Source organism: Aethalodelphis obliquidens, unplaced genomic scaffold, assembly GCF_003676395.1.
Source record: "Aethalodelphis obliquidens isolate GAN/ISIS:26980383/991018 unplaced genomic scaffold, ASM367639v1 scaffold34, whole genome shotgun sequence".
NCBI lineage: Eukaryota > Metazoa > Chordata > Mammalia > Artiodactyla > Delphinidae > Aethalodelphis > Aethalodelphis obliquidens.
The window spans coordinates 10,036,270-10,061,435 of NW_020837978.1; the positions used below are offsets into that span (position 1 = coordinate 10,036,270).

At 50.5% G+C, this 25,166-nt stretch overlaps 2 protein-coding genes across 2 annotated transcripts in view; one reads left to right on the plus strand and one right to left on the minus strand.

Annotated features, from left to right (window-relative positions):
- Positions 1-18,905, plus strand: part of PHACTR1 (phosphatase and actin regulator 1) — a 253,885-nt gene extending 234,980 nt beyond the window's left edge. The window contains exons 9-13 of the mRNA XM_027128382.1: positions 1,537-1,592; positions 6,474-6,535; positions 11,067-11,207; positions 14,849-14,925; positions 15,742-18,905. Coding sequence (XP_026984183.1) covers positions 1,537-1,592; positions 6,474-6,535; positions 11,067-11,207; positions 14,849-14,925; positions 15,742-15,757 — 352 coding nt within the window. The 3' untranslated portion in view covers positions 15,758-18,905. The remainder of the gene's footprint in view (positions 1-1,536; positions 1,593-6,473; positions 6,536-11,066; positions 11,208-14,848; positions 14,926-15,741) is intronic.
- TBC1D7 (TBC1 domain family member 7) overlaps positions 18,660-25,166 on the minus strand; it is a 162,369-nt gene continuing 155,862 nt past the window's right edge. The window contains exons 12-14 of the transcript XR_003437546.1: positions 21,522-22,386; positions 19,816-21,173; positions 18,660-18,738 (exon numbers count right to left, since the gene is read on the minus strand). The gene's annotated coding sequence lies outside the window, so the exon portion shown is untranslated. The remainder of the gene's footprint in view (positions 18,739-19,815; positions 21,174-21,521; positions 22,387-25,166) is intronic.

The window sequence follows — 25,166 nt, forward strand, 5'->3', positions numbered from 1 at the left end:
ACTAGCTATCTGTTTTACATTTGGTAGTGTATATATGTCCATGCCACTCTCTCACTTCATCCCAGCTTACCCTTCCCCCTCCCCATGTCCTCAAGTCCATTCTCTATGTCTGCGTCTTTATTCCCGTCCTGCCCCTAGGTTCTTCATGACCTTTTTTTTTTTTAAGATTCCATATATATGTGTTAGCATACGGTATTTGTTTTTCTCTTTCTGACTTACAGACTCTAGGTCCATCCACCTCACTACAAATAACTCAATTTCATTTCTTTTTATGGCTGAGTAATATTCTATTGTATGTATGTGCCACATCTTCTTTATCCATTCATCTGTCTATGGACACTGTCTATGGCAGATCCTCTGCCCATTTCTTTCTTTTTTTTTTTTTTTTTTGTGTTACGCGGGCCTCTCACCGCTGCGGCCTCTCCCGTCGCGGAGCACAGGCTCCGGACGCGCAGGCCCAGCGGCCATGGCTCACGGGCCCAGCCGCTCCGTGGCATGCGGGATCCTCCCGGACCAGGGCACGAACCCATGTCCCCTGCACCGGCAGGCGGACTCCCAACCACTGCGCCACCAGGGAAGCCCCTCTGCCCATTTCTTAATCGGGTTGTTTGCTTTTTGTTATTGTTGAGTTGTATTAGCACTTTATATACCTTGTATTTTAACCCCTTATCAGATATGTGGTTTGCAATTATCTTCTTCCATCTGTAGGTTGCCTTTTTGTTTTGATGATAATTTCCTTGGCTGTGCAGAAGCTTTTTAGTATGATGTAGTCACACTTGTTTTTGCTCATTTCCCTTGCCTTTGGAGTCAGATCCGTCAAAGCATCTCTAAGAACGTGTAGTCTCCTCTTCGGTGCCCTTCCCATTCTCTGGCAACTTCTGCCCCTACCTGGTGCCGCCCATTGTCTGCCCCCGGCCCCTGCTGTTGCACCATAGCAAGTTCACATCCTGGCTGTGATGTTTCACTTGTTGTGGCTAAATTACGTGCCGGCACCAAGTGTCATTTCTGTTCCTGTTCATTTGCCACCTTGTGTCTAATAAGGCTCTGGTGGCGATGGGTGGGGACCAAAAGAGCAGCTATTGTTCTCTGCAGACAGACGTGCTCTCGCCCGTCTCCATGGGGCCGTGAGCCTCTTTGTGTTCTGAGTCTGCACAAACATGGCAAGAGGCAAGCTCTAGCCTCGGGGCCGGGGGGAGAAAAGCAGAGGCCATGCTCCCGAAGTTGGGAGGCCACACGAAAGAAAGGGACTTCTGTGAGAAGAGTCCATGCGCCTGGAGGCCCGGAGGAGCAGGGCTGGGGAGGGGCCGATGGAGGGAGGGGGTTCGGCTCCACGTGACATCACGTCGGTGCCTTTCCTGGGGTTGAAAACGAGGAACTCAGGAGGCATTGGTGGTGAGCGCCAGTCTTTCAGGGCACAGGATGGAACAGGGCCTCCAGCCGCTGACCCTGCCCCATGTATCTGCGACGGCCGGGGAGATTAACGACCCAAGGAGGCTATGATATGGTCCAAAAACTTTTCCTGGATTTCTTCCGCAGGCGACTGAGCCAGAGGCCAACTGCAGAGGAGTTGGAGCAGAGGAACATTTTGAAACGTAAGTGACCGAGCCCGTGGCGAGCGCTGCTGTTTCGTGGTGGCTTTGGTTATTGTTTGATGGCAGGCCACAGGGTTTCTCCTGTGTGGTGGTGTGGAAACGATCGAAACCCTCTCTGGTGGTGGAGGCTTCGCCCTTGTGTGTTCGAACATCTGAGAGAGCATCCCCACAGAGCAGGCAAATTCGAATGCACTTGGTTCGCGAGGACCTCAGGGTCTGCAAGAACCTGCCCTTCAGCGGGCTGCCAAGTCAGAGAAGCTGAAAGGTTTGAGTGAGAGAACTTACTAGTAAGTGAGAGTTGGGGTCACCTTTAAAGCCAGACTGGCTGAAAAACTGCAAATATGATACGGATGGCTAAAATAGGGCAAGTAGCCATTTGAAAACGAAGACCAGAAAGTGTGACTTTCCACTGCAGCCAGCTGCTGGGGATAAAATCCCCCCTCCCTCTGAGCATTAAACCTAAAGTCTAAGAGAACATTTCCAAGGGGAAATCCTTCCTGGCCTCCTCTCAGGCCTCTTCCAACTGGCCGCTGGTATAGCTGCCCAGGCTGTCATTGAAGAAAACTCGCTGTCACTGTGTCTGTGGACAGAAAAGGCCGACGAGCCTTTTGTTTGGTTCAGGACACAGAGATATTTGCCTAAGTACAGAGAGTCCATGTGGTGCTTAAAATACCTATTTTTAAAATGCTGAAAGAAACCAAGCATCTCATGGGCACCAGCCAGTATGCCTCAATTTAGGGGGAGACATGCAGCAATTAAAAACTAAAACCTCTCCGCTTCATCATGCTACACTCTCACCGACACTGCCCTCTAGATGGTCAACAGATATTTTTAGTTTAATTTCAGACCCTTTCTCCCCACACGTCTGTCCCTTTCTGATTTGCTCCAGAAAAGAGAAATACATGCTACGCAGAGTTTTACAGAACTTCTGTGCTATGCACGCGCACGCACGCACGCACGCACGCACGCACCCACGCCCCGGTCGCGTGAGGCCCCTGCGTGAGTAGCTGGGAATTTCCACTTCGACCAAACGAAAGTGTTCCTGATTTTGCTTTTCTCGCCTTGCTCGTCGTGGCCTTGCGACTGGGTCCGCGCCCAATGGTTTGCTGTTGAATGTCACGGGCGAGGGCTGTGATGGGGGGGCCGGTGTCGTGACCCACAGCACCCGTACCCCAGGGCACCCACCTGCGTGCCCTGTGCCTCCACCGTCATCCTGCCGCGCTGCTCCGGCTTCGGCCACGCCCTCGCCTCACAGTGGCTGTTCCTCTCAGCCTTGACCTTCCTCAGTCCTGAGGCCACCTCCCCCATTTCCCAGATCTCTAGGAAGTTCCTAACGAAGGGGGTGCCTTTAAAATTTCTAAGTTTACTTTGCCGTGAAACAGAATTCGAATTCTTTCAGATGATTTTCCTGGTTGGGGAAGCATTTGGCCGGCATGTCTCCCTTTCTGCCCCAACTTGATAGCTGATCCATTATAAATTGTCTACCTTAGAGAGAAAGAAAAATAAAAAGGTGTCCGTTTGTTCCTAAAGCCAGAAATCTGGTGAACGGGCTTGCTTCTTCTCCTTTTAAACTTCTCCCCCAGATGTGCCTCACATGCATCCGTGGTCCTGCCGAAGGAATCTCTGTACAACTTTCTTACAGGGCCGCACGGTCCCCAGCCTAACTCTTAAATGTGAAGGGGCTAAAAACGTCTGTGGAATTGTTCAGGTTTCAGAAGACAGCACTTCTCTCGGCGAGGGCACAGGTTTTGGAAAGAGAAGGCAGAGAATCCCCAGCTCACCTGGCTTCCCGAAGGCACCAGCTTCCACGCCTCGTCTGCCCAGATCCATGGGAGGCGGCGGGCAGGCCCCTCGAGTTAGGTTTTTCTCACCCTCCAGAAAGACACTCGGGTCTTAGAGACAGTTACTTGCGTCCAGTGAGCCTGGGGGCTCAGGTTCAGGGGAGCCAGGGGCTTACAAGTTGTTCCCACAGTTCCCTTTCGTTGTTGCCTCTTGCGTGTTTGTCCGTTTGAGCAGTTGCAAATTGAAGGATCACTTGACCACATTCAAACAGGGTCATCATGTCGCAGTTTCAGAACGTTCCTGAAAGGAGCTTATTTTTCCTGTCGGTATTTTTTTTTTTTTCCTCCTGCATTCTGAAATTTTGTTTTCCGAAATAGCTTTTTCTTTCTCTTTTTAAAATCTTGTGTGATTGTTAAACAAGAAATGTTTCGTGGTATCAGAGGACAACCCTCAAACAGTGTATTCTGAGAATTATCATCTGGGCTTTAAGTCAAGGGATGAACCACATCTCTAAGTGTGCAGGAGAGAGGCCCAGAGCGGTGGCTTTGCTGGGCGGTGGAGCTCTGCAAGCCGACTTCCACCCCAGGCCGCCCGGCCCTGTGGGCAGTACTGGCTCCACTGGGCAGCCAGTGAGACCCTGGGCACATCTGAGCACACAGTGCACTCTCTGATGGTGGCGGCAGGCCGTGACCTCGAGGGCTTTTCCTGGTCTCCCTTCCCACTTGCCCAGTGGGGCTGTCTTGGTCCCCGCTGCCTGAGAATTCATGACCCTGGGTTTGTAAATGGCTTTGAACTAAAGGTATAGATTCCATAGGTGGTAGCTTGGGGCCCCTAGCCCTCAGAGGGACCTCAGGAACACCTGTAGGCGATGAGGGCTCTGTGCTCTGGGCAGGATGTCGACCTTCACGGCTCGGGAGGGGGCCTGTAGGAGGAGGCAGCTCCGAGTGGAGTCTGAGGCCAGTAACCAGTGAGGAGGAGAGGGCTGGCCCTGAGCAAAATGGGATGGTGGGAGGCAGCGTAGCCAAGCAAAAGGAGCTGGACTGTTTGTCTGTCTGTTAGCCATGGAGTGTGTGGCCAGCCGCTCAACCCCCCTGGACCTTCCTATCCTCATTTCCAAACCACGAGCAGTAGCCTAGGTGGTCTCGTGGGCCCCTCCTGGCCCTGATATGGCTACAAGTCTGTACATTTCAACCCAGTGCCCTCGAGCTGCCCCCCGGCCGCTCACCATCCACTCTAGACCTTTCCTTCCGTCCTCCCTCCCACCTGCAAATGCAGCTCTTGGGGGCTTCCCTTCTTCTGGGGCTGGCAGTCTGCCTCCCAGTTTCTCTGTGATACATTAGTTCATACTAAGATAGTGATGGCTGACTAGTTGAACAGGTTTCTATCCAAGAGAAATTCTCATTTTTAAAAGGAACCCTGGGGCGGGGTGGGGGGAGGAGGACCTTTCAATTCAAAGGAAGGAGCTCTCCCGTGGGGTTTGGGGCAGCGGGGATCCCTGGGGACTTTGGCCCACGGCAGGATGTGGCCATTTCTGGAGCTGCCAAGGTCCAAGATCCTGGTCACCACAGGCAGTCACACTGGCCAAACCGTGCCCCCGGGGGTGTCGCTCAAGGACGTGAGTTGTGCTCTGAGCCACCGCCGTTCCTTCTGGCGGGAGGTGTTGCCACCTGCGGTGTGAGTTAGCTGAGGCTGTGGTTGCTGCCATCAGGCTGGCAGGAGGGGCGAGGGCACTCCACTTCTAGGCACAAGGGGGTCCCTGTTTTAAAGCCCTGTCCTGTACTGAGACTACTCAAGGGTGAGTGCGCACTGCGTGGCAAGTTAATGGAGTTATGGAACCATAATTTCCAACGGTGACTTCAAAATGAGGGAACAAGGGCCCTTTTGATGCAGCCTGTGCAAATTCAAGTGGCAGTGGTGGTCTCTCTCTGGTGCCACCCTCAGTTCAGTAGACAGGAAGCAGAGGCATGGGAGCCAGGCTGACGTTCGTGATTTTTCTTCAAGTTAGACAGTATTATGCTGCGATCCGTGCTTCCATCGCAAGGCCTGGGAGGAAAGTGAGGTACCCAAGGTCACTGCGTTACTTAGATACTCCCGCGTCCTCTGTCCTCCGAATCTCTGCTCCCTTCGGCGCTTTACACACCTGATGCTAAGTCACCCCACATGTTGAGCTGAGAAGGTTTAAGCTCTGGGGTCTCCTCTCCTAAGACGCTCCTTAGAAGTCTAAATGTAGGCAGTTGTATCCCACACTGTGGCCTCACACGTGCTCTGTGGACTTCTTGGAAGATTCAAAGAATTCATGGAATCAGGGCTTGTGAAAGGTGAGCGTTTTGAAATTCCAGCCTTGCGTTTGGCATCAGCCGTGCCTCGTTTTGTTTCTGTGGCAGGTGGCAGGCGCCCCCGCGGGGCCCGACTTCTGTTCCATCCACGCAGGGCACCGGGCACCAGGACCACATCACAGCGAGTCCCCTTCGGTCGCTGTGAGGCTTGAGGCAGAGCTGCGTGAGGCCCAGGTCTTGTCCAAAGAAGGGAGCCTTACCTCTCCCCGGATGCCTGTGTCACTGCAGACAGTACCCCACTCTTTCAGGACCTACCTCCTTGCCTCGTAGCCCCTCTTCTTGGCCCAGCGTTTCGGCCTGCAGACTTGAAACCCCGTGTGACGTAAAACAAAATAAGGTCAACCCACTCACCACCCATTTGAAACAGTACAGGCAGTTTGGAAAGTGTCCCCACAAGCAGAAAGGGTGGCCAGGGTAGGGGATGGGAACTCTCTCCTCCTTTTCAAACTGAGCTGCTTGGGGCTTCCCTGGTGGCGCAGTGGTTGAGAGTCCGCCTGCCGATGCAGGGGATGCGGGGTTCGTGCCCCAGTATGGGAGGATCCCACATGCCGCGGAGCGGCTGGGCCCGTGAGCCATGGCCGCTGAGCCTGCGCGTCCGGAGCCTGTGCTCTGCAACGGGAGAGGCCACAACAGTGAGAGGCCCGTGTACCGCAAAAAAAAAAAAAAAAAAAAAAACTGAGCTGCTTGGCCTAGAACCTGCAGAGCTTGCACCTTTGTGCGACACTGCTACCAAAATCTAAAGCGTCTTAAATGTTTCTTTCAGCTCGGAATGAACAAGAGGAACAAGAGGAGAAACGGGAGATCAAGAGGAGATTAACTCGGAAGGTGAGACGATTCTCCATGCTGAGCTGGGGCGGGACAGGGGGCCACCCTCCCCTGCTGTGCCCTGTGTTGGCCTTGCAGCTGCCTGGCCCATTGGAAGTGACATTAATGGTTCCATTCCTCGGGTGTCAGGGCATGCAGCTCTCTGGACTCTCCAGGACCTCTCCAGGGGCCAGTGGTCCACTCAGCTTCATGACCCTCAGTCCTTTTGGCTGGTGACACTGGCCTACCCCCAAGCAACTTGATGTCAGGTGCATTCTATCTGCAGGTACAGTGAATATTTTGTTTTTAAAAATTCACCGTAACCCCATGAGGCAACTGGAAATTCATTATCAAAATCACAAGTTCAAATGTATCAGTTTTTTGCTATGACCCTGGGAAAGTGCGAGTTTTCCTTGTCTCCGCTGGTACTCTTCCTGACCTGTTACCTAAGAACTATTTGAGTTTATTATGCTAAATCCGATTTGAATTACTGAGTTAGGAAAATGCCAAAAGTATTGATAAATCTAATGAAGATGTTTGAAAAGCACTTAGATAAAAGTCAGAAAGCTAGAATTTTTATATGTTTTTAACCCCCAAAGTGGATGGCTTGGCAATGTCATGGAGACCCAAGTGGATCTAATTCTACGAGTGGCCTCTTTGATAATAAACTCTTATTTGAGGCTCCTCTTTGATAATAAACTCTTATTTGAGGCTACTCTTGGAGGATGTTGACAGCTTTAATTAATGACACAGAAGGTGTACTACTATATTCTGTCTGACTAAAGTGTTTTTCATCAGCCTCCTACAGTGACCATCTTGAGAGAAAGATACTCAAAGCTTAGAGACAGTTAAGAGACCCATTAAAATTAATTTTCTAAAGGTTTGTTCATGGATTTTTCTCCCTAGAAATACTATGCAAAGGAAGAAATTCAGAGATCCTGAAATATCGTACCAATTATCAAGGTGATGATTTGTGTTTCTCAACACGCTCTTGCCCTTAGAGCATCCCAAACATACGGTGACAAGCCAGACACCATCCCAATTAAAGGGAGTAGGATAAGCAAGGGCCTGACAAGCCGCTGACGGGCTGGTGTCCCCTGGTGGGAAACTCGAACAAGAGCTAAGGGCCCTCACTTCATCCAGGTGCCCTCACTCCAGTCAAGGTCTGACTCTTAACATCCTTAAGACCACCCAGCCTTTGGACGCAGGGCATCCCTTTTCCTGAGACTGAGTAGCGAGGGGGACCGGGGGAGATGCATTATTCTAAGTGTGTCTTTGAAATGATGAGGTTATCAAGGGGAGACTGGTGATGGCCCCTCATTTCTGATAGAGAAAGGTCTAGACATTCAGAAAAAATGTTTAATCAGATTTTCATAAAGTTCATTGGACTTGATTGCTGGGACCCCAAAATTCTCCTAAACTGTAGGGTTTCTTGCTAAAAACTAGTAATAGGGAAAGATCTGGACATGCACCTAATTCTCATCTCTTTAAAAAGAGCATTCGATTTTGCAAGGGAAAGCTTGACTAACTGCATAGTTTGGCAGGACGGGGCGAGAGAAGAGGGTTTCCTCCCACACCCATCTGCCCCGGGAGGGGTAATTCTAGGGGTGGGGTTTCTGCAGGTCCTCAAGTCTATCGATAACTGCCTCTTCCTCCCCCTGGTTACCTCTCTTTCCTTCTCCCAGGAAAACTGCCTTGTAATTTCAGCATTTGCCTCCCCTGGGACTGGCTTGGGGAATTAGAAATAATGAGCCTGAGTGAAGGGATAAACTGTTTATGGGGGAGAGACCAGAAGCAGCGTTCACATCTGGTTTTGTGAACAGAGATGTGGAGCGTGCCAGCAGGTAGGGAATCCATATCGCCTCCTGGCTCTGGGCACGTTCTGTTCCTCGGGAGCCTTTATCACACCAAGACCAGAAGCCAGTGGTGGGGGATGCTCTTCACTTACCCTCAGCCCAAGGATTTCCTCAGTATCATTCTATTTAAGACACTGAGAAAAATAAAACACAGTAGCAGATGCTGAGAGCCACAGACCAGGCATTTTCTTCAGCCAAATTGAGACTAACCTAAAATTTCCATGCTTTATCTTGGGATAAATGCCTGCTTCCCACTTCCAAAAACTCGCTAGCTGGCTGGATGGATGGATGAATGGGAAGAAGTATTGGAGGGAGGATGGCTGGAAGGGAGGAAGGAATGGAGGGAAGGAAGGGAAGAAATGTACCTGGGTCAGGTTGTATTAATAGTGGAATTGGGGTCTCAACGTACCCTTTTGTTGAGTAATTGGTTGCAAACGGTATTATTGCTGCCGTAGATGGAAACATAACACTACCCACCTCTGCACCCCACCCCTTCTTCCAGCCCAGCATCCGCAGAAAACCAACTTTGGCTGCAAAGATAATTTCCTTAGTGTCCAGGCTAGGAAGTTGGGCGCACGCACCCCAAGGGCTAGAGCCATCCGGGAGCCAAAGGCACCTCTCCTGAGCCCCGTGTGGCCAGGGGTGTGAGCCCTGGCTCACAGCAGAGTCCGGGCAGTGGTTCTCCCGGCAGGAGAACTCGGCGTCCTCCTCACTCACTCCCTGGTGGCACTTGGGCCCGGTCTCTTACTGATCTGGAGAGGTCGTGTCCAATCCCCACCAGACTCAGGCATGAAGAATAGCCCCCTCACCTTCAGAGCCAGCCTCTAGGTTTCTGTTCACTCCAGACTCTACATAGACAGGCTATTAATAGAATCCACATCGTGACTGTGAGAAATTGAAATTAGAAATTCCGACTTTAACAACCTTTCTCCTGTCATGGCATACTTAGAAGATAGTACTGTTTGTCTAACACCCCAGGGCGAGCTAGTAAGTCCTTAGAAACACAAACTGGGGCTTGGAGTAGAAGTCTTCATGCCTTGTGGTATTACGGTAAATGCCTACATACTCTAACGACAGTACAGAGCGCCCTGCACTCACATCTTGGAGTCAGGATAGGCCACCAGTTTTGTTTACAGCACCCCTAACCATAGAGCGTGGGAGACCTCTGGTTTCCTGTGACGGGTCACAGCTGATGCCAAAATGCCCCGTCCCGGGAAAACCAGGGCCACCTCGGGACAGACTGCAGCCACTCTGAGTGGGGGAGCTACACAGCGTCTAGACAGGTGACCAGTGCCACAGCCCAGTAGGCCTCTGAGCCCCAGGTTTTTCCTCCCTTGGCCAAGGGGGACCCGCAGGCTGCTTTGGTCCTGTCCGGAGCCTCGCAGCAGCTGTCACCGTTCTGCTCGGCACCAGCCAGGCAGTCATCTAACGATGCTCTTCCATCGTAGGCCGGTTGGTAGCAAGCTGGGACACTCTGGCACCAGCCAAGGTGTACGGCAGCTGCGTGATATACAGTCAAAACAGCCGAGGTGGTTTGGATTCACTTGCGTGTGTTTGTTTTGTAGGTCTTTGTGGTAAGATTCTATTTGACTGCATCTTCTGTGAATAGAATTAAATACAGTCTAGGGCTTAGAGAAAAATTGCTTTTAACTAACATCGGTTGAACATGAATTGACAGCATCCTAAAGAGAGAGCAACTGTGTTGCTCCAGAAGAAATAAATCTGGTGACAGGAAGAGATAATAGAAATGTCAGCCTTATGTTGTTAAAGTACAAAGGAAGGATGCTAGCGGGTAACACTGGGAGATGGTTGAATAATTCACTTGTTTCCTTCCTTCACCACAGACCTATCCAAAGGGCCCGTCCGAGTCTTCTTTGGCATCAACGCAGGCTAGCTCTGCCTTTGTGGACTCGCCTTTCATTTGAGCTATTGAGGGGTAGGGTCTCCCTGACCTCATAAATCAACATACTCTCATTCCTGCACACCCTGGAGTTTGCATACCGTTTGCACATACACTTGCTTTGTGTCTAAGACACATACACAGAAAGTATTACAAACCCATCTTGCAGAGAGCACTAAATTAACACACAGATGTGGATTCACAAATCGAGAATATGAAACCGTTGTGTGTTGGGCTCCCCTGGTGGCGCAGCGGTTGAGAGTCCGCCTGCCGATGCAGGGGACGTGGGTTCGTGCCCCGGTCCGGGAGGATCCCGCATGCCGCGGGGCGGCTGGGCCCGTGAGCCATGGCCGCTGAGCCTGCGCGTCCGGAGCCTGTGCTCCGCAACGATAGAGGCCACAACAGTGAGAGGCCCGTGTATCGAAAAAAAAAAAAAAAAAAAACCTGTTGTGTAAGGTTTCTGTCACCTGATGGGAAAGGTAGGCCAGACGTGGGAAGATCCACACCCATGCACAGACACCCCGCGTGTACAGACCGAGACGCTGCCGTGTTGCTAAGAGACAGCCTGGCTGGCTGGCTGAATAGGCCTGGAGGCAGCTCAGGAGTTAGTAAACTCCTTCACAGAGTCCTGGAGAAGTCCAGGAATCAGGAGCCCTGTGTCCCCTGGGCCCTGCCCTCACGTGTGTGTGATGCATCAGCTGCCTCTCTGGACCTCGTCTTCCCACCTATAAATTCACGGATGGGCCAAGTGATCTAAACGTCATAGGCTGACCACATCCATCTCTCCGTCCCGCAGCTCAGCCAGAGGCCCACAGTGGAAGAGCTGAGAGAACGGAAGATCCTCATCCGCTTCAGCGATTACGTGGAGGTGGCCGATGCTCAGGACTATGACCGCAGGGCCGACAAGCCCTGGACCCGCCTCACCGCTGCCGACAAAGTAAGAGGGGCGGGGAGGGAGCGGGGCCACACGGCCAGCCGGGTGCTGGGTCTCCAGCTTGCCGCCCGGAGACTGCGTGGAGCCTGGGCAGAGAGCCAGGGTGCCTGGGTCGGTACTGGGGGCTGAGTGGCTGCCGGGCAGGCTGCGGTGCTGCTCCCGGCACCTTTCCCCAAGGGCTCCAGACAGCGTGCAGAGAGGGCGCTGAGCTGGTCCTCCCCTGCTCTGGAGAAGGCTCAAGACAGATGCCTTTCATCCAGACACGTATCTCAGGGGACCTCTGCTTGGGGAGCCTTTGTGATTCTTATCCAGGCACCCTGAGGAACTGGAGGGTAAGGGCCTTTAAAAAAAAAAGTGTAAGACAATAACGCTGTGCAGTGTGCAAGTGACAATAAGGGGACTCGGGTACACCGGGGACCTTCTCCTAGAGTCCTGCCTTTGCCCCATCCCTTCCCGGGGCAGGTGGCTTCCTCACAGGCCATGCAGGAGGTCACCCGGAGCCTGGCCTCTGGCTGGAGTGTGAGCCCAGGGAAGCCGCTGCACTTGGGAGGCGGGGAGGGGGAGGGAACTGACGCGGCCAGAGGCACCTCCCAGAAACCGTCCCCCTCCCCTTGCCCGGCCCAGGGCAGGCCAGCCCCCCAGGTCCTGACGAGTGGAAACCTCACCTCTCCCCTCTATAGGAATCATGGTGAGCAGCCCCCAGAACCGGCACCCCTCACCTCGGGCAGGAGACAGGCCCCTCCGTCCCACCCGGGGCAGTTGTGTCACATAGATGTGACCTCGCTCTGTTGTTCACACTCTCACTGCAGCGTGCTCGCTGACCAAGGCTGAGGGAACTGGCAAACGTCAAGGGAAGGTACCAGCTAGAATCCTAAGCAGCTGTGAGGGAGCCTATCCAGTTCCTCCGGGGCTGCTGGGAGGCAGTGCCCACACCTCCCACCCCCGCAGCCAGGCACTTTAAGCGAGTGCCTTCCTAACTTGGGAGGAGCCATTCTGATCCTATGTAAAGACTTTTCCAGGGGGTGGTGGGGGGATGAATTGGGCGATTGGGATTGACATGTATACACTGATGTGTATAAAACTGATGACTACTAAGAACCTGCTGTATAAAAAAATTTTTAAAAACGAAAACAAAAACAAAGACAGGTCAGGAGAGAGGTGAGACAGGCACTCACTCTACACTAAAACTAGTAATTGTAAGACAAAGATAAATTTTTGGAGAGTAGAGCAATGTATTTTTTTGTTTGGGATATTTACCAATTGCTGGTATAGTCTTCTGGTCCCACATCAAGGGCTACATCTGGAGGACTCAGACCATAGCGTTCCTTCCATGGCATAGAAGACATTCCCATTGGTCTCTCTTAGACCATGTGGTTTTACTGCCTTAAGGAAGAGGAGCTTCCTTGGAAGGAACGAAGAGGGAAGCCCCCAGCCAAGAAGAGGGAACGTCAAGTCAGCTCCTTCCTGCCTGGGGGATAGTGGGAAGGAAAAAAAGAAAAGGAAGCTTATGGAAGTAAGTACCTTGTCAGGGTTCTTAATCTCCTGTCTTCAGTCACATTTTTGAGGCAGAATTGTGAGAGTAAGAGTGAGATGATACGGTTGAAATTTCCAGAAAGGAATAGATAAACTGGAGGACAGCCACACCAGCAGCAAGTGTGGTACCATGTCCACTTTGTCCCAAGTATTAGCATTGCTCTGGTAGACGGAATTGGCTAGGCCAGTGGGCCTGAGGTTGTGGCCCTGGTTGCTAATGGTTTGGTAAGGAGATAAAAGGACGCTTTGAGGACTAGCGGACCAGCAGCCTCAGAGGCTGGGGCTTTGGGCAGAAGCGGAGTGCCTGGACTTCAGCCGTAGGTGAGGACACGAAACAATGACTGTGCTGGAGATAGCGCTCTGGGTGTCAGGCTGGATAGAGAATACAAAGTACTGAACACAGTGCTTGGCACACAGTGCATGTTAATGATCACAGTAACAAGAATACGGTCAACTATCGCGTGACCATTAAAATGTTTACAAGTAACTTTATCTTAGGAAGAAACGCTTGTGTTGTTACATTTTTAATGGAAGGGTACAGAGTGTGTATCTTTAATATAAAATACGCACACAGAGGACTGTAAAGAGAAATACCGTAGTATTTAGAGTTACGAGTCTTCCAGAATGTATCCACCTGCTTTACTGTTGATGGACAGCGCTGCTGTGAGGAATGCTGCTATGAACGTTTTTTTTCCATGTCTTTCATTCACGAGTGCACATGTTTCTGCTGAGGTTGAATCTAGAAGTAGAATATGTGTGTCCTGCAGTGTGGAGAGGGTTCGCTGCTTTAGTAGTAATGCCAAAGTGTCCCAAAGTGATTGTATGAATTTACACACTCACCAGCAGCTTATGAGAGTTCTCATCGTTGCCCATTTCGGTGAACACGTGGTATCACCTTAGCCCTTTTGGGTGGGTGTGTAGTGGTTTCTCAGGATGGTTAGTTGCATTTCCCTGTTTTCTGATGAGCTCAAGCCCCTTTGCATATGTTGACTGGCCTTTTGTGAATGTCTGTTCAAGTCCCTTGCCCATTTTCTCATGCATTACTTTTATAATCATAAAAATTCTCACATACACAAAAACAAGAAGTATTAAATTGCTTTCTGCCTTGCCCTTAATCTTACTTATACAAGCAGTCTGACTGAGGGGTGGCATCTTAACTGGCTCTCCAAAAATGGACGACCAACTTGAAGTAGAAATCGTTTTATCTGTTCCTTTCTAGAGATGCCTATCATTTTATAAATTATTTATGCACTTATGTCTTTTGTTAGACTGTTAACTCTCAAACAGTGGCAACTTTTCTGATTCCTCTTTGCATAATACACCTAGCACAGTACAACTGCACACAATAGAAGTTTTTTGGATAAATGGAAGAAAAAGACTTTTCCATCCTCAGACTCTCCGTGCCCTGATTATCTTCCCATCAAAGCACGTATCAGCCTTAGAAAGAGCTATGGGAATGGGCCCACGTTTAAATTTTCAGCCCCGAGGAAGAAGTAAGGTTTTCTCCAACCCCAGACGTTCTTTTGCTCCGGTCCTCCTTCCGCCTTCTGGGTAGCCCCAGATGATGGCCACATCTGTGACTGTGAGGACGAGGTCATTCAGGTTTATCTCATGCGTGTTTGAGGTTATTCAAAACACATTCTATACCCTCCATGGTGAACTATATCACCTCAGAGTCAACAGACTTGTAAAGGAGCCAAGGCTTCATGAGTCAAAGGGAAAGGGGGCAGCTGGCCGTCACCCCTTCATTTGGTTGGGGAATTTCACACACCTCCTCTAGAAGTATCCATCCTGAGGCGTCGCTGTGCCTCTGATGAGCTTAGATTCACCAAAGAAAGGACCCAGGAGTGTGGGCCAGGTGCAAGGGCCCTCTCGCTGCCCAGGTGGAACAGCTCTGGGCAGGATCCCAAATCGGAGTGCTCGCAACTTAGATTTAGGGGGACGGGACTCTGCGTAGGCTCTAAAGGAGACCTCAGGTGATTTTGTTTCTCCCGGTGGAAGAATCCGTTTTATGCATGTGTATGGCTTTGTCGAAGAAAGAAAACATAGGAATAAAAGAAGGTGAGCTGCTTTCCATCCTCTGCACTCTCATGGGCTTCTCTTCCTTGCAGGCTGCCATTCGGAAGGAGCTCAATGAATTTAAAAGCACTGAAATGGAAGTTCACGAATTGAGTAGACATTTAACAAGGTTAGTATCAAGTGGGTTTTTTTTCCCCTCCAATTATAACATTTACCCGCAAACTGAGCGATCCTAGCTGCTTCTGGAGGACAAGTGGTGAGGTGGGTGCAGTGAGGGGAGAAGATAAAAGAAAGAGCTGCGTGGGGATCCACAGGTTCCACTGTGGTTTCTCAAAGTAAGGGAAGGAGCATGAAAGGCCCAGGCTGAACGCAGCCTTCTCAAAGCCTAGTTTTTAACTCAAACTGAAGATCTGCTAAATGCCAGACCACCAACATGGTAGGTATTTATGAGAACATAAGCTGAGGAGAAAAGATCACTTGCCAATGTACAGCCAGTCAGCGGAGACCACATGGGACTTGGGAAGCGGGATCACGCCTGATTCCACGTCGTTCTCCCAGACAGTCGTGGGTGATGCTCCTTGGGGAAACTGAAGCACAGAGAGATAGGAGGGGCTTATACAAGGTCACAGGGCTAGTCAGCGACGGAGCCGCTGACTGAGTTCTTCTGACCCTCTCCTTTGGTGAACATCTGGAGAAACAGTGCCTGACTCGGAGACGCGAGGCTGGGGTCCCCCCCTTGCTGCTGAGTCCTTGCCTGGGCTGAGGGCCCCCGGGAGCTCCAGGCTAAACTTCTCCAAAACCAAAGGTGAACTCGGTGGGCCTGAAGTTCTTGAGGGGTACTGTGGAGATGGATTTGCCTTTGGTTGGAGATTTAAGCCTCCCTGTGGCTGTCAGAAACAAGGAATTCGAGGATGGAGATCTTGGAGTGTCCAATCCGACACCTTTCGCAGCCCCTGGGTCTTGACTGAATTATTTGTTTTCCTAGGTTTCACCGACCTTAACAGTCGAATTCCTCTTGAGTGCTATGCTGTCTTCAAACCATAAGTTTATAAGAACCATAAGTGCTGGTATTTATTCACTTCCCCATTACGATGTAAATCTTCTGAACTACCTTTTTTTAAAAGAAGAAAAGGAAAAGGAAACACAAGCAGGATGGCGATGGTTACGGCTCCGTGGTCAGAGGTGCTGGTGCCACTGCTGATAAGGGACTGTGCCCTGCCCCGGGCAGGGCCGAGGACACCGGAGACTTTCCAGCACTAGGAAAAGCCCTGGGCCTCTCCGGCCAGGCTGGCAGGTACCACGTTTGTTCAGGCTCCGGCGAGCTTTAGGCGACAGACACTTTGGAGGCAGAGTCCAAGGAAAGCCGAGGCGGTGGATCTGGCCTGGGATGACTGTGCAAAGCGGGCGAGCCGGCTGGCCTTCTAGACGTGGCCAGATACACTGGCTCCAGGTGTGCCACGTGGCTTGGGGGGCCTTGAGGCGGCGGCTGCTGAGGGAGCAGCGTCCTCCTCTCCCTCCAGCTATCACCCAGGCCGTGAACTGAAGGGAGAGCCCTTTTCTGGGGGAGCCTGTGGTTGACAGTGCGTGCTCCAGGCCTGGAAGGCTGGCACGAGGCCTGTCCTGTCCCCTCAGGCTGAGCCGGGCTGCCTTCCAGGAAGCTCTGGTTTAGAAGGGGAAAGTCGTCAGTAGCAAAGCTCGGTGTCACGGGTGATCTTACGCATACCAACAGCCACGGGCGGCGTGGGGATCACACGTGTGAGCATGAGACCCCTTTTGAGGGCATAAAGGCTGGGGTGACAAACTGCTTGGCCCATGTTCTTCATTTTCTCTGCGTGCCCCAGGGCTGGTGACCGGGTGGCTTGGCCGTTAATGGCCTTTGAGTCGAGGACCGATGCCTGCAGGCCAGAAACCATTCCTGAAAGGCTGAATTTCCAGCCGCTGGTGGACTGGTCCTCCAGAACCACCTGAGGGCCTTCCAGGCTTGCTTTGCACTGAAGAGTCTGTGCAGAAGCCCCAGCGCTGGGCAGACGCCAGCCATGCCTGCTTCTCCGGGGAGCATCCTTCCTCTCCCCCTTGATGCTGGTGAGGGTGACTGGAGATGTATCTCTGACCACCCTCCTCTCTCGGGACCACAGGAAAGCAGCGGTGACAGGGTAGGTGAGGGTAGGATGTGCAGTGGAGGAGGGGCCTCTCCAAACCCTGACTGCGCTCTGAAGGAGGCCGCTTGAGCTGCTTCCGGTTTCCTTCCTGATGGAGCCTGTAGGGCCCTCAGCCGTGCAGCTCTGCCTGGCGTCCTGCCGTGATCCTGTAGGTCCTACCAGCTCTCCCAGTGACGGCTTGCTCCCCGCCACAGAGGCCCAGGCTTTCGAAAGATGCCAAGCTTGGGCTTCACAAAAAAAGAGTTAACTGGTCCCCACCCCAAAACGCGTGGGATCAATTTACTCTTGGGCTCCACAGCCATGGGTGAGGCCAGTTCCTTTTCCGCTGGCGCTCACGGCCCCTGTGGCCGGCGTCACCGTGCACTTGGCAGGGAGCCTGGGGCAGCGTTCCAGGCAGTGCCCACCGGCTCGTGCCAAGCTGGTGCACGCTTTCCTCACAGCGCCTGGCGCCCAGCCCCAGGAGGACGTGTCACCCCATCCTTTTTTCTCTGAATGGTGAATCCGCATAGCTACGGCCGTGGGTGGGGTGACTGATTCTGGGAAGATGTGGCCAGGGCTGTAGCGTGGCTGTAAACGGCGTCTTCCCGAAAGGCTTACTGACCTGTGAAAGTGCAGGTGGCACGCCGAGGGACGTGGGGCTCTGCCGTGTAACTCCTCCGCGGCGGGCGCGTCTTCCAGGCTGAGGTGCCCGCCGGGCCAGGATCTGAGTCTGGGCTTCCTGTGGCTCGCGGTGGCCTGGAGCGACAGTCAGCCTGCCCCTGGCCCAGAAGCGAGTCCTAAGGGACCTCACTCCGCCGCCTGGACACCTCGCAGAGGCCAGTGGCTTCTCTGCGGGCCTTGGTCCCGGGCCTTTCAGATTCCCCGGGAACACGATGCCTAAATCGAGTTCCCCGCAGCTAGCCAGCGGTCCCGGGTGCCCGCCCAAAGTGCCCTACGGTTGTAGCCACTTTGTGCGTGGAAGAAACTGAACGCAGTTTCCACTTCTCCTCCTGCAGGGCAGCCTTTTCCCAAAGTAACTCCCTGCAAGTGGAAGGGTGCCCCTCCCGTGTCACCACCCACGAGCTGGGCTCTTCCAAGCCCGCTGTAAGCAGCTCAGCAACTTCCGTAGGTCACAGGCTGAGCCCTCTGCTGTCTTTCCTTCCTTGAAATCTTGAGGTCTTTATAGAAACCTATCCAAATTTCCTTTTTGCCACATTGTTATGACAATTGAAAAATGTGTTTCTTTCTTTCCAAGATGACGATTCCATCTTAAGGGGGAAAGAGAAGATGGGCTGGCTGGTTTACAAAGCATCCCTTTTCTGGAAAAGCTGCAGTTAGAGCCTTTTTCATTTGCATTAGCATCAGAAGAAAAACGTTGAGATTTCTCAAAATGTTCCCCTCTCGAAATCAAATCGCCCCAAAGTCCCCACCCCATCCATGACGGAAGAGACGGCCATCAGCCTACTTACTGTTTCGAAATTGTTGATATTTTCCTCCCCAAAGGCCCTCAAAGCTCTGTAAAACTTTAGCCTTTATGTCAGATTAGAGAAACCAAACGACGTGACGGTTGATGTGATGAAAACCTCCGAGCTTATTTTTCTCCTGCTTATCAATGTGTATTTATATTTGCCGAATGAAAATCATGGTGTGTGCTTCGGTGAATGGAATTTCAGGCTCTCCTTGTGCACAGCCAGTGGGCGAAGGTCACCTTAAACAACTTTTTCTTCCCAGTTGTCTGTTGATCCCCAAACCGGTTGCTTTTTTCCAGTTGCTTCCCGGGTGTCTGTACATAGTTTGTCTTTGTATCAGAGCACTCGCCTGTGTTCTGCTGTAACAGCCACCGGCTGTATGAGGAAGACAGTGTGAATAGAACACAAATTAAACTGGATCTCTATGGCCTAGGTTTTGTACATACAGAAACTGCATGGTATTTAAATTATTGTTTGTCTCTAATGATGTATGCAGTTTCTTTAAAAACAAACCAAAAAAAAAAAGTCTTAAAAACAAATCATTTCCTTGACTCCTGTGTTGTTTTATCGACCACCAGCAGGAACCACCGAAAATTCTTGGTTTGGCTGGGGTAGGGGTCGGGGGAAGGGGTAGGTCAGCGCATCGGCACAATAGCAAGTTATGAGGACACAGAACCAGCTCATGTTATTTGGTGTTATCGGTGAAGGAAGGACTGTTGGACACAAATAACTTTCTAGATGAGTCCTAGCGTACCAAAGTTTTTTTCTTCCAAACTTCTAAAGAATATCTAAATGTATTTACCAACTTTCTGTCCTTTAGTAACCTGGGAATGATGAATATAAGTTACTGCCCCGAGGGAAGGCCCCAGGCAGCTTTGTTCTTTGAGTACTTACCTCTGCCCCCTTTCTTGAGCAACCTGAGAATTTGCTTTATAGGACAAAGACCTTCTCCGCTCAACCTTTTGGTCCTGTCTTGTCTTTTTGAAGGTTTTAGGGGAAGCAAGAAGGGCTGCAGTGCTTGCTGGCTGCGTTTTAGGTGGTGGGATTGTTGATAATATGCCCTTGGTCTGGTAACCTAGGAAGGTGGCTCTGGGAAAGAGGACCTGGCACAGCGCCGTTCCCCTGCGCCACTGCCAGGAAGCACCTGGGCGTCCTTTCAAAGCGCAGATGCTGACTCCGAGATCTAGGTGGGCCTGGGATTCTGCATTTCCAACTAGCTCCCGGGCCATGCTGATGGCCCTGGTCCAGGAATCACACTTTTGAGCAGCAAGGGCGTGGGAGATCAATCCAATGGGAACCACCTTCCCTGTGCCTGGGAATCACCAGCCTCAGAAGATCGGCGTGACCACTCCTTGTAACAAGCGGGGTGCACTGTTTTCTTTGCTGAGCAGCAGCGGCAAAGCCCTATTGGGGGGTCCGTGTGACTGCATCACAGTCTGTGCAAGCTCTCACCTGTGCAGGAAGAGGGACACCAAGCTGGCGGGGCCACAGCAGAGAGCGGCAGCAAGCGGTTTACAGAAAGGATTGCAGGTTGCAGGCTAAGAGCTTCTCCATCATTCTGCCGTCTCCTCACTCCAGAATTCTCTGCCCTTAACAAGTCAGAACTTGACTGCAGCTGCCTAGGGGAGTGAAAGGACTAGAATAAGAACAGCTCCAACAGGCTCTGGCCTGCAACACAGAAGGAAACTGGCCATCATCCTAAGAGAAAGCTCTTTACGAAGAAGGTCATGGCTACACGTTCTCAACAGGTAGAGGACCTGGTGTGTCCACCCTTGGATCATCCTATGACGAAGTGGTGGCCCTGCCACGACATCTAACTGGACAGTTTTGGCCAAGTCACTTAATTTCTCTGGGCATCAACGTCCTCCTCTGGAAAGTGGGGACACTGAACTAGGTGTCCTGTAGTGTCCTTTAGGACGTCAGCTTTCTAAGATTTGGGTTTATCTGAATTTTTCAAACACTAAACTCAGTCTTTAGCAAAGAGTAAGCTTTGGGTAAGTCCTGCGGGGGAAGGCTCTCGGAGAACAGCTTGGATGCCACCCCTGCCACCCCTCCCTGCCTTGGGCTGGCCTCCTGGAGGGCTGCTTGGCACTGGGACCTGCGCTGTCGCACGTGTCTTCGTGGGGGCTTTTCCTAAAGCTGCTGTCAACCGGATTATGCCGTCCCGCCTCCCCCTTCCTCTGGGCAAAGCATCCTGGAGGGGCTTGTAGGCTTGAGCAGTGATGCTTAAGAAACGGCCCACTGTCCCCTACAGTGCCCCCAAGTTCAAGGGCACCTCAGATGTGGGTACTTACCCCTGACTGTTAATGCAAAGGACGAGTTTGATGCTGGGAACGTTTCCTGGCTGGCTTCACGGGGCCTAAGTGCTGTCCTGGCCTCAGATGACTCCATGTCTACAGCTACCACTCAGATCCACCCTGAGCTCCTGACCCAGGTGTCCAAATGTCACAAAGCAGCAGTGTGGGTCACATCGATGCCCTGGGCTCAAATTCTGGCTCTTCCACCCCTTACTAGCTGTGCAGCTTTGGACAAGTTACTTAATCTCACTGTGCCTCGGCTTCCTCATCTGTAAAATGGGAATAATGGCACCTACTTCTAGCCTGGCAGGATTAAATATGCGTAAGGTGCTCAGCACAGGGTCTGACACAGAGTTAGGCCTCACTACATGTTAGCTCTTGAGGACCTGGCCGAATGGCAGAGCGGGAAGACGCTGAGCTCACCTCCTCTCATGGGCACAACAAAATTACAGCTGTTTGCAGAGCCACTGCTGATGAGAGAGACTGGAATCTAGCAGAAAAGATCTTCTACCACTAAAGATATAAAGAAAGAACCACAAAAAGACGGTTAGGAGGGGCAGGTTTAGCCAAGACCCACACCCCAGGGTGGGCAGCCCACAGAAGGAAGGATACTTATAATGGCAGAGGTTCTCCCCGAGAAGTGAGGGGTCCAACCCTTACATCAGGCTTCCCACCCTGGGAGTCCTGCAGCAGGAAGACAGGCCCCCAGAACGTTTGGCTTTGAAGGCCAGCACGCTGACTTTGAGGAGAGCCAGGGGGCCATAGGAAATAGACTCCAATTGTAAAGGGTGCTCACAGACTCTCACACGTCAGGACCCAGGGAAGAAGCGGTAATGTGAAAGCAGCCTGAGTCAGACCCACCTGCTGATCTTGGAGAGCCTTCCAGAAAGGCAGGAGGCAACTGGAACTCATACTGGGGACACAGACACTGTGGCAGCCATTGTTGGGAGCTTGTCTACCAGGAGAACACCAGGGCTGGCAAGCACCATTTTGGAATCCTCTCTAGCTTCTTAGCACCAGCTTCTTAGCTGCTCTGCCAGTCAGCCTGTCAGGAATAGCACTGGGACACCTCAGGCCACGCAACTAACAGCGTGGGGATACAGACCCACCCACCAGCAGGGCTGCTGCCTTAGGACCCCCTGAGCCCACAGCTGTCCAGGGACACAGCCCTGTCCAGAGGGCCCCAGAACTAACCCCATACACAGTGTGCCAACACTAGCCCTGGGACCCACCCACCAGTGGGCCAGCACCAGCTCCAGGACCCCCAATCCCTGCAGCCGGACACCAGGATCCAGCTCTGCCCACCAGACTGCCAACACTAACCCCAGGACCAGCCCCACACACCAGGACCCCCTGGGGCATGGCCCTGCCCACCAGCAGGTCAACGCTAGATCTGGGAACCCCGGTCCCCACCCCCAGAACGCAGCTCTGCCCACCAGTGGGCCAGCCCTAGGCCCAGGACACTCTGAGATTCCACAGCCAGCTGTCTCAGGACCCAGCCCTACCAACCAGCAGCCTGGCAACGAACTGGACCAGGGGCCAGCCATACCTACTAGACTGCCAGCAGCAGTCAGCTGACCACAACAGGAGAACCCAGGCAGCCCACATAGGCGGCACCCCTACAGCATACATACAGCTCTGCTGACCAGAGGTGAGTGCACTGCTGGGATGCACAGGACGTCTCCTACAAAAGGCCACTTCTCCAGGGTCAGAAAATGTAACCAACCTGCCAGATACATAAAAATAAAAACAGCAAATTAGGCAAAATGAGGAAACAGAGGAATGGGTTACAAGTGAAGGAACAAGATAAAACCACAGAAGTAGTAAGTGAAATGGAGACAGACAGGCTAGCCAATAAAGGTTCAAGGTAATGATCACAAGGACGATCAAACAGCTCGGGAGAAGAACGGATGAATACAGATACAGAAGTTAGAAGTTTCGAACAAAGAGTTAGAAAATACAGAGAAGAGCCAAACAGATGAATACAATAACTGAACCTAAAAATACAGTAGAAGGAATCAACAGCAGATTAGATAGAGAGGAACAAATTAGTGACCCACAAGACAATAGTGGAAATCACCGAGGTGGAACAGAAAAAAAGAATAAAAAGAAACGAGGACAATTTCAGAGACCTCTGGGACAACGTCAAGCATACTAACATTTGCATTATAGGACTCCCAGGAGGAGGAGGAGGAGAGAGAGAGAGAGAGAGAGAGAGAGAGAGAGAGAGAGAGAGAGAGAGAGAGAGAGAGAGAGGGGCAGAGAACATATCTGAAGACATAGTAGCTAAAAACTTGCTTAACTTGGGAAAGGAAATAGACGTCCACCTTCAAGAAGCACAGGACCAAACCAAAGAAGATCATACCAAGACACATTGTGATTAAAATGGTAAAAATTAAAGATAAAGAGAATATTAAAAGGAAAATGAAACAAGTTATGTACAAGGGAACTCCCATAAGGCTATCAGCTGACTTTTCAGCAGAAACTCTGCATGCCAGAAGGGAGTGGCATAATATATTTAAAATGATGAAAGAGAAAAAACCTATAATGAAGAGCACTCTACCCAGCAAGGCTTTCATTCAGATTTGATGTAGAGATCAAAAGTTACACAGACAAGCAGGGCTTCCCTGGTGGCACAGTGGTTGAGAGTCCGCCTGCCGATGCAGGGGACACAGGTTCGTGCCCCGGTCTGGGAAGATCCCACATGCCACGGAGTGGCTGGGCCCGTGAGCCATGGCCGCTGAGCCTGTGCGTCCAGAGCCTGTGCTCCACCACGGGAGAGGCCGCAACAGTGAGAGGCCCGCGTACTGCCAAAAAAAAAAAAAAAAAAAGTTACACAGACAAGCAAAAGATAAAAAGAGTTCAGCACCACCAAACCAACTTTACAAGAAATGTTAAGGGACTTCTCTAAGCGAAAAAGAAAAAGCCACAACTAGAAACATGAAAATTATGAACAGTAAAAGCTGATTGGTAAAGGCAGTACAGTAAAGGTAGTGAATCAGCCACATGTAAAGCTAGTAGGAAGGTTAAAAGACAAAAGTAGTAAAATCATCTATATCTGTGATAAGTAGTTAGGGGGATACAAAAAGTTGTAAAATATGATGCCAAAAAAAAGTAAATGTGGGAGGAGGGGAGTAAAAATGCAGGGTTGTTAAAATGTATTTGAAATTAAGAGATCAGCAATGTAATTACATATATACATATAGATTGCTATATATAAACCACATGGTAACCACAAACCAAAAATCTATAATAGATACACACAAAAGAGACAGGAATCCAAACAGAACACTAAAGGTAGTCATCAAATCACAAGGGAAGAGAATAAAAGAAACAAAAAAGAACTACAAGAACAGCCCCAAAACAATTAAGAGAACGGCAATAAGTACATACCTATCAATAATGACTTTTAACTGTAAATGGATTAAATGCTCCAATCAAAAGACAGAGTGTTTCAATGGATACAAAAACAATACCTGTATATATGCTGCCTACAAGAGACTGACTTCAGATCTAAAGACACACAGACTGAAAGTGAGGGGATGGGAAGAGATATTCCATGCAAATGGAAATGAAAAGAAAGCCAGGTAAACAATCCTTATATCAAAGTACTGCACCAGTTTACATAGTGACATGCTAGGCCACAAAACAAGTTTCAGTAAATTTAAGAAAAATGAAATTCATATCAAGCATCTTTTCTGACCACAATGCTATGAGATTAGAAATCAAGAAAAGAACCGCAAAAAAAACCACAGACACTTGGAGTCTAAAACAATATTCTACTAAACTAACAGCAGATCACTGAAGGAAAAAAAAAAATCAAGAAACATCCAGAGACAAATCAAAATGTAACACAGCAATCCAAAAATCTATGGGATGCAGCAAAAGCAGTTATAAAAGGGATGTTTATAGTGATACACGTCTACCTCAGGAAACAAAAATCTCAAACAACCTAGCCTTACACATAAAGGAACTAGAAAAAGAACAAACTAAACCCAAAGTTAGTAGAATGAAAAAAATCAAAGATCAGAGCAGAAAAAAATGAAATAGAGACTAAAAAACAATAGAAGAGATCAATGAACCTAAGAGCCAATTATTTGAAAAGATAAAATTGATAAACCTTTAGCCAAACTCATCAAGAAAAAGAGGGCCCAAATCAATAAAATCAGAAATGAAAAAGGAGAAGTTACAACCTATAAACAGAAATACAAATGATCATAAGAGATTACCTTGAACAACTATACACCAATAAAGTGAACAATCTAGAAGCAATTGACAAATTCCTAGAAATGTACACTCTCCTAAGAATGAACAAAAAATAAAAAATATGAACAGACCAATTACCAGAAATGAAATTAAGTAATAAAAAACTCCCAATAAACAAAAGTCCAGGACCAGATGGCTTCACAAACACTTAGAGAAGAGTTAACACCTGTCCTTCTCAAACTATACCAAAAAATTGCAGAAGAAGGAATGCTTCTGAACTCATTCTGTTAGGCCAGCATT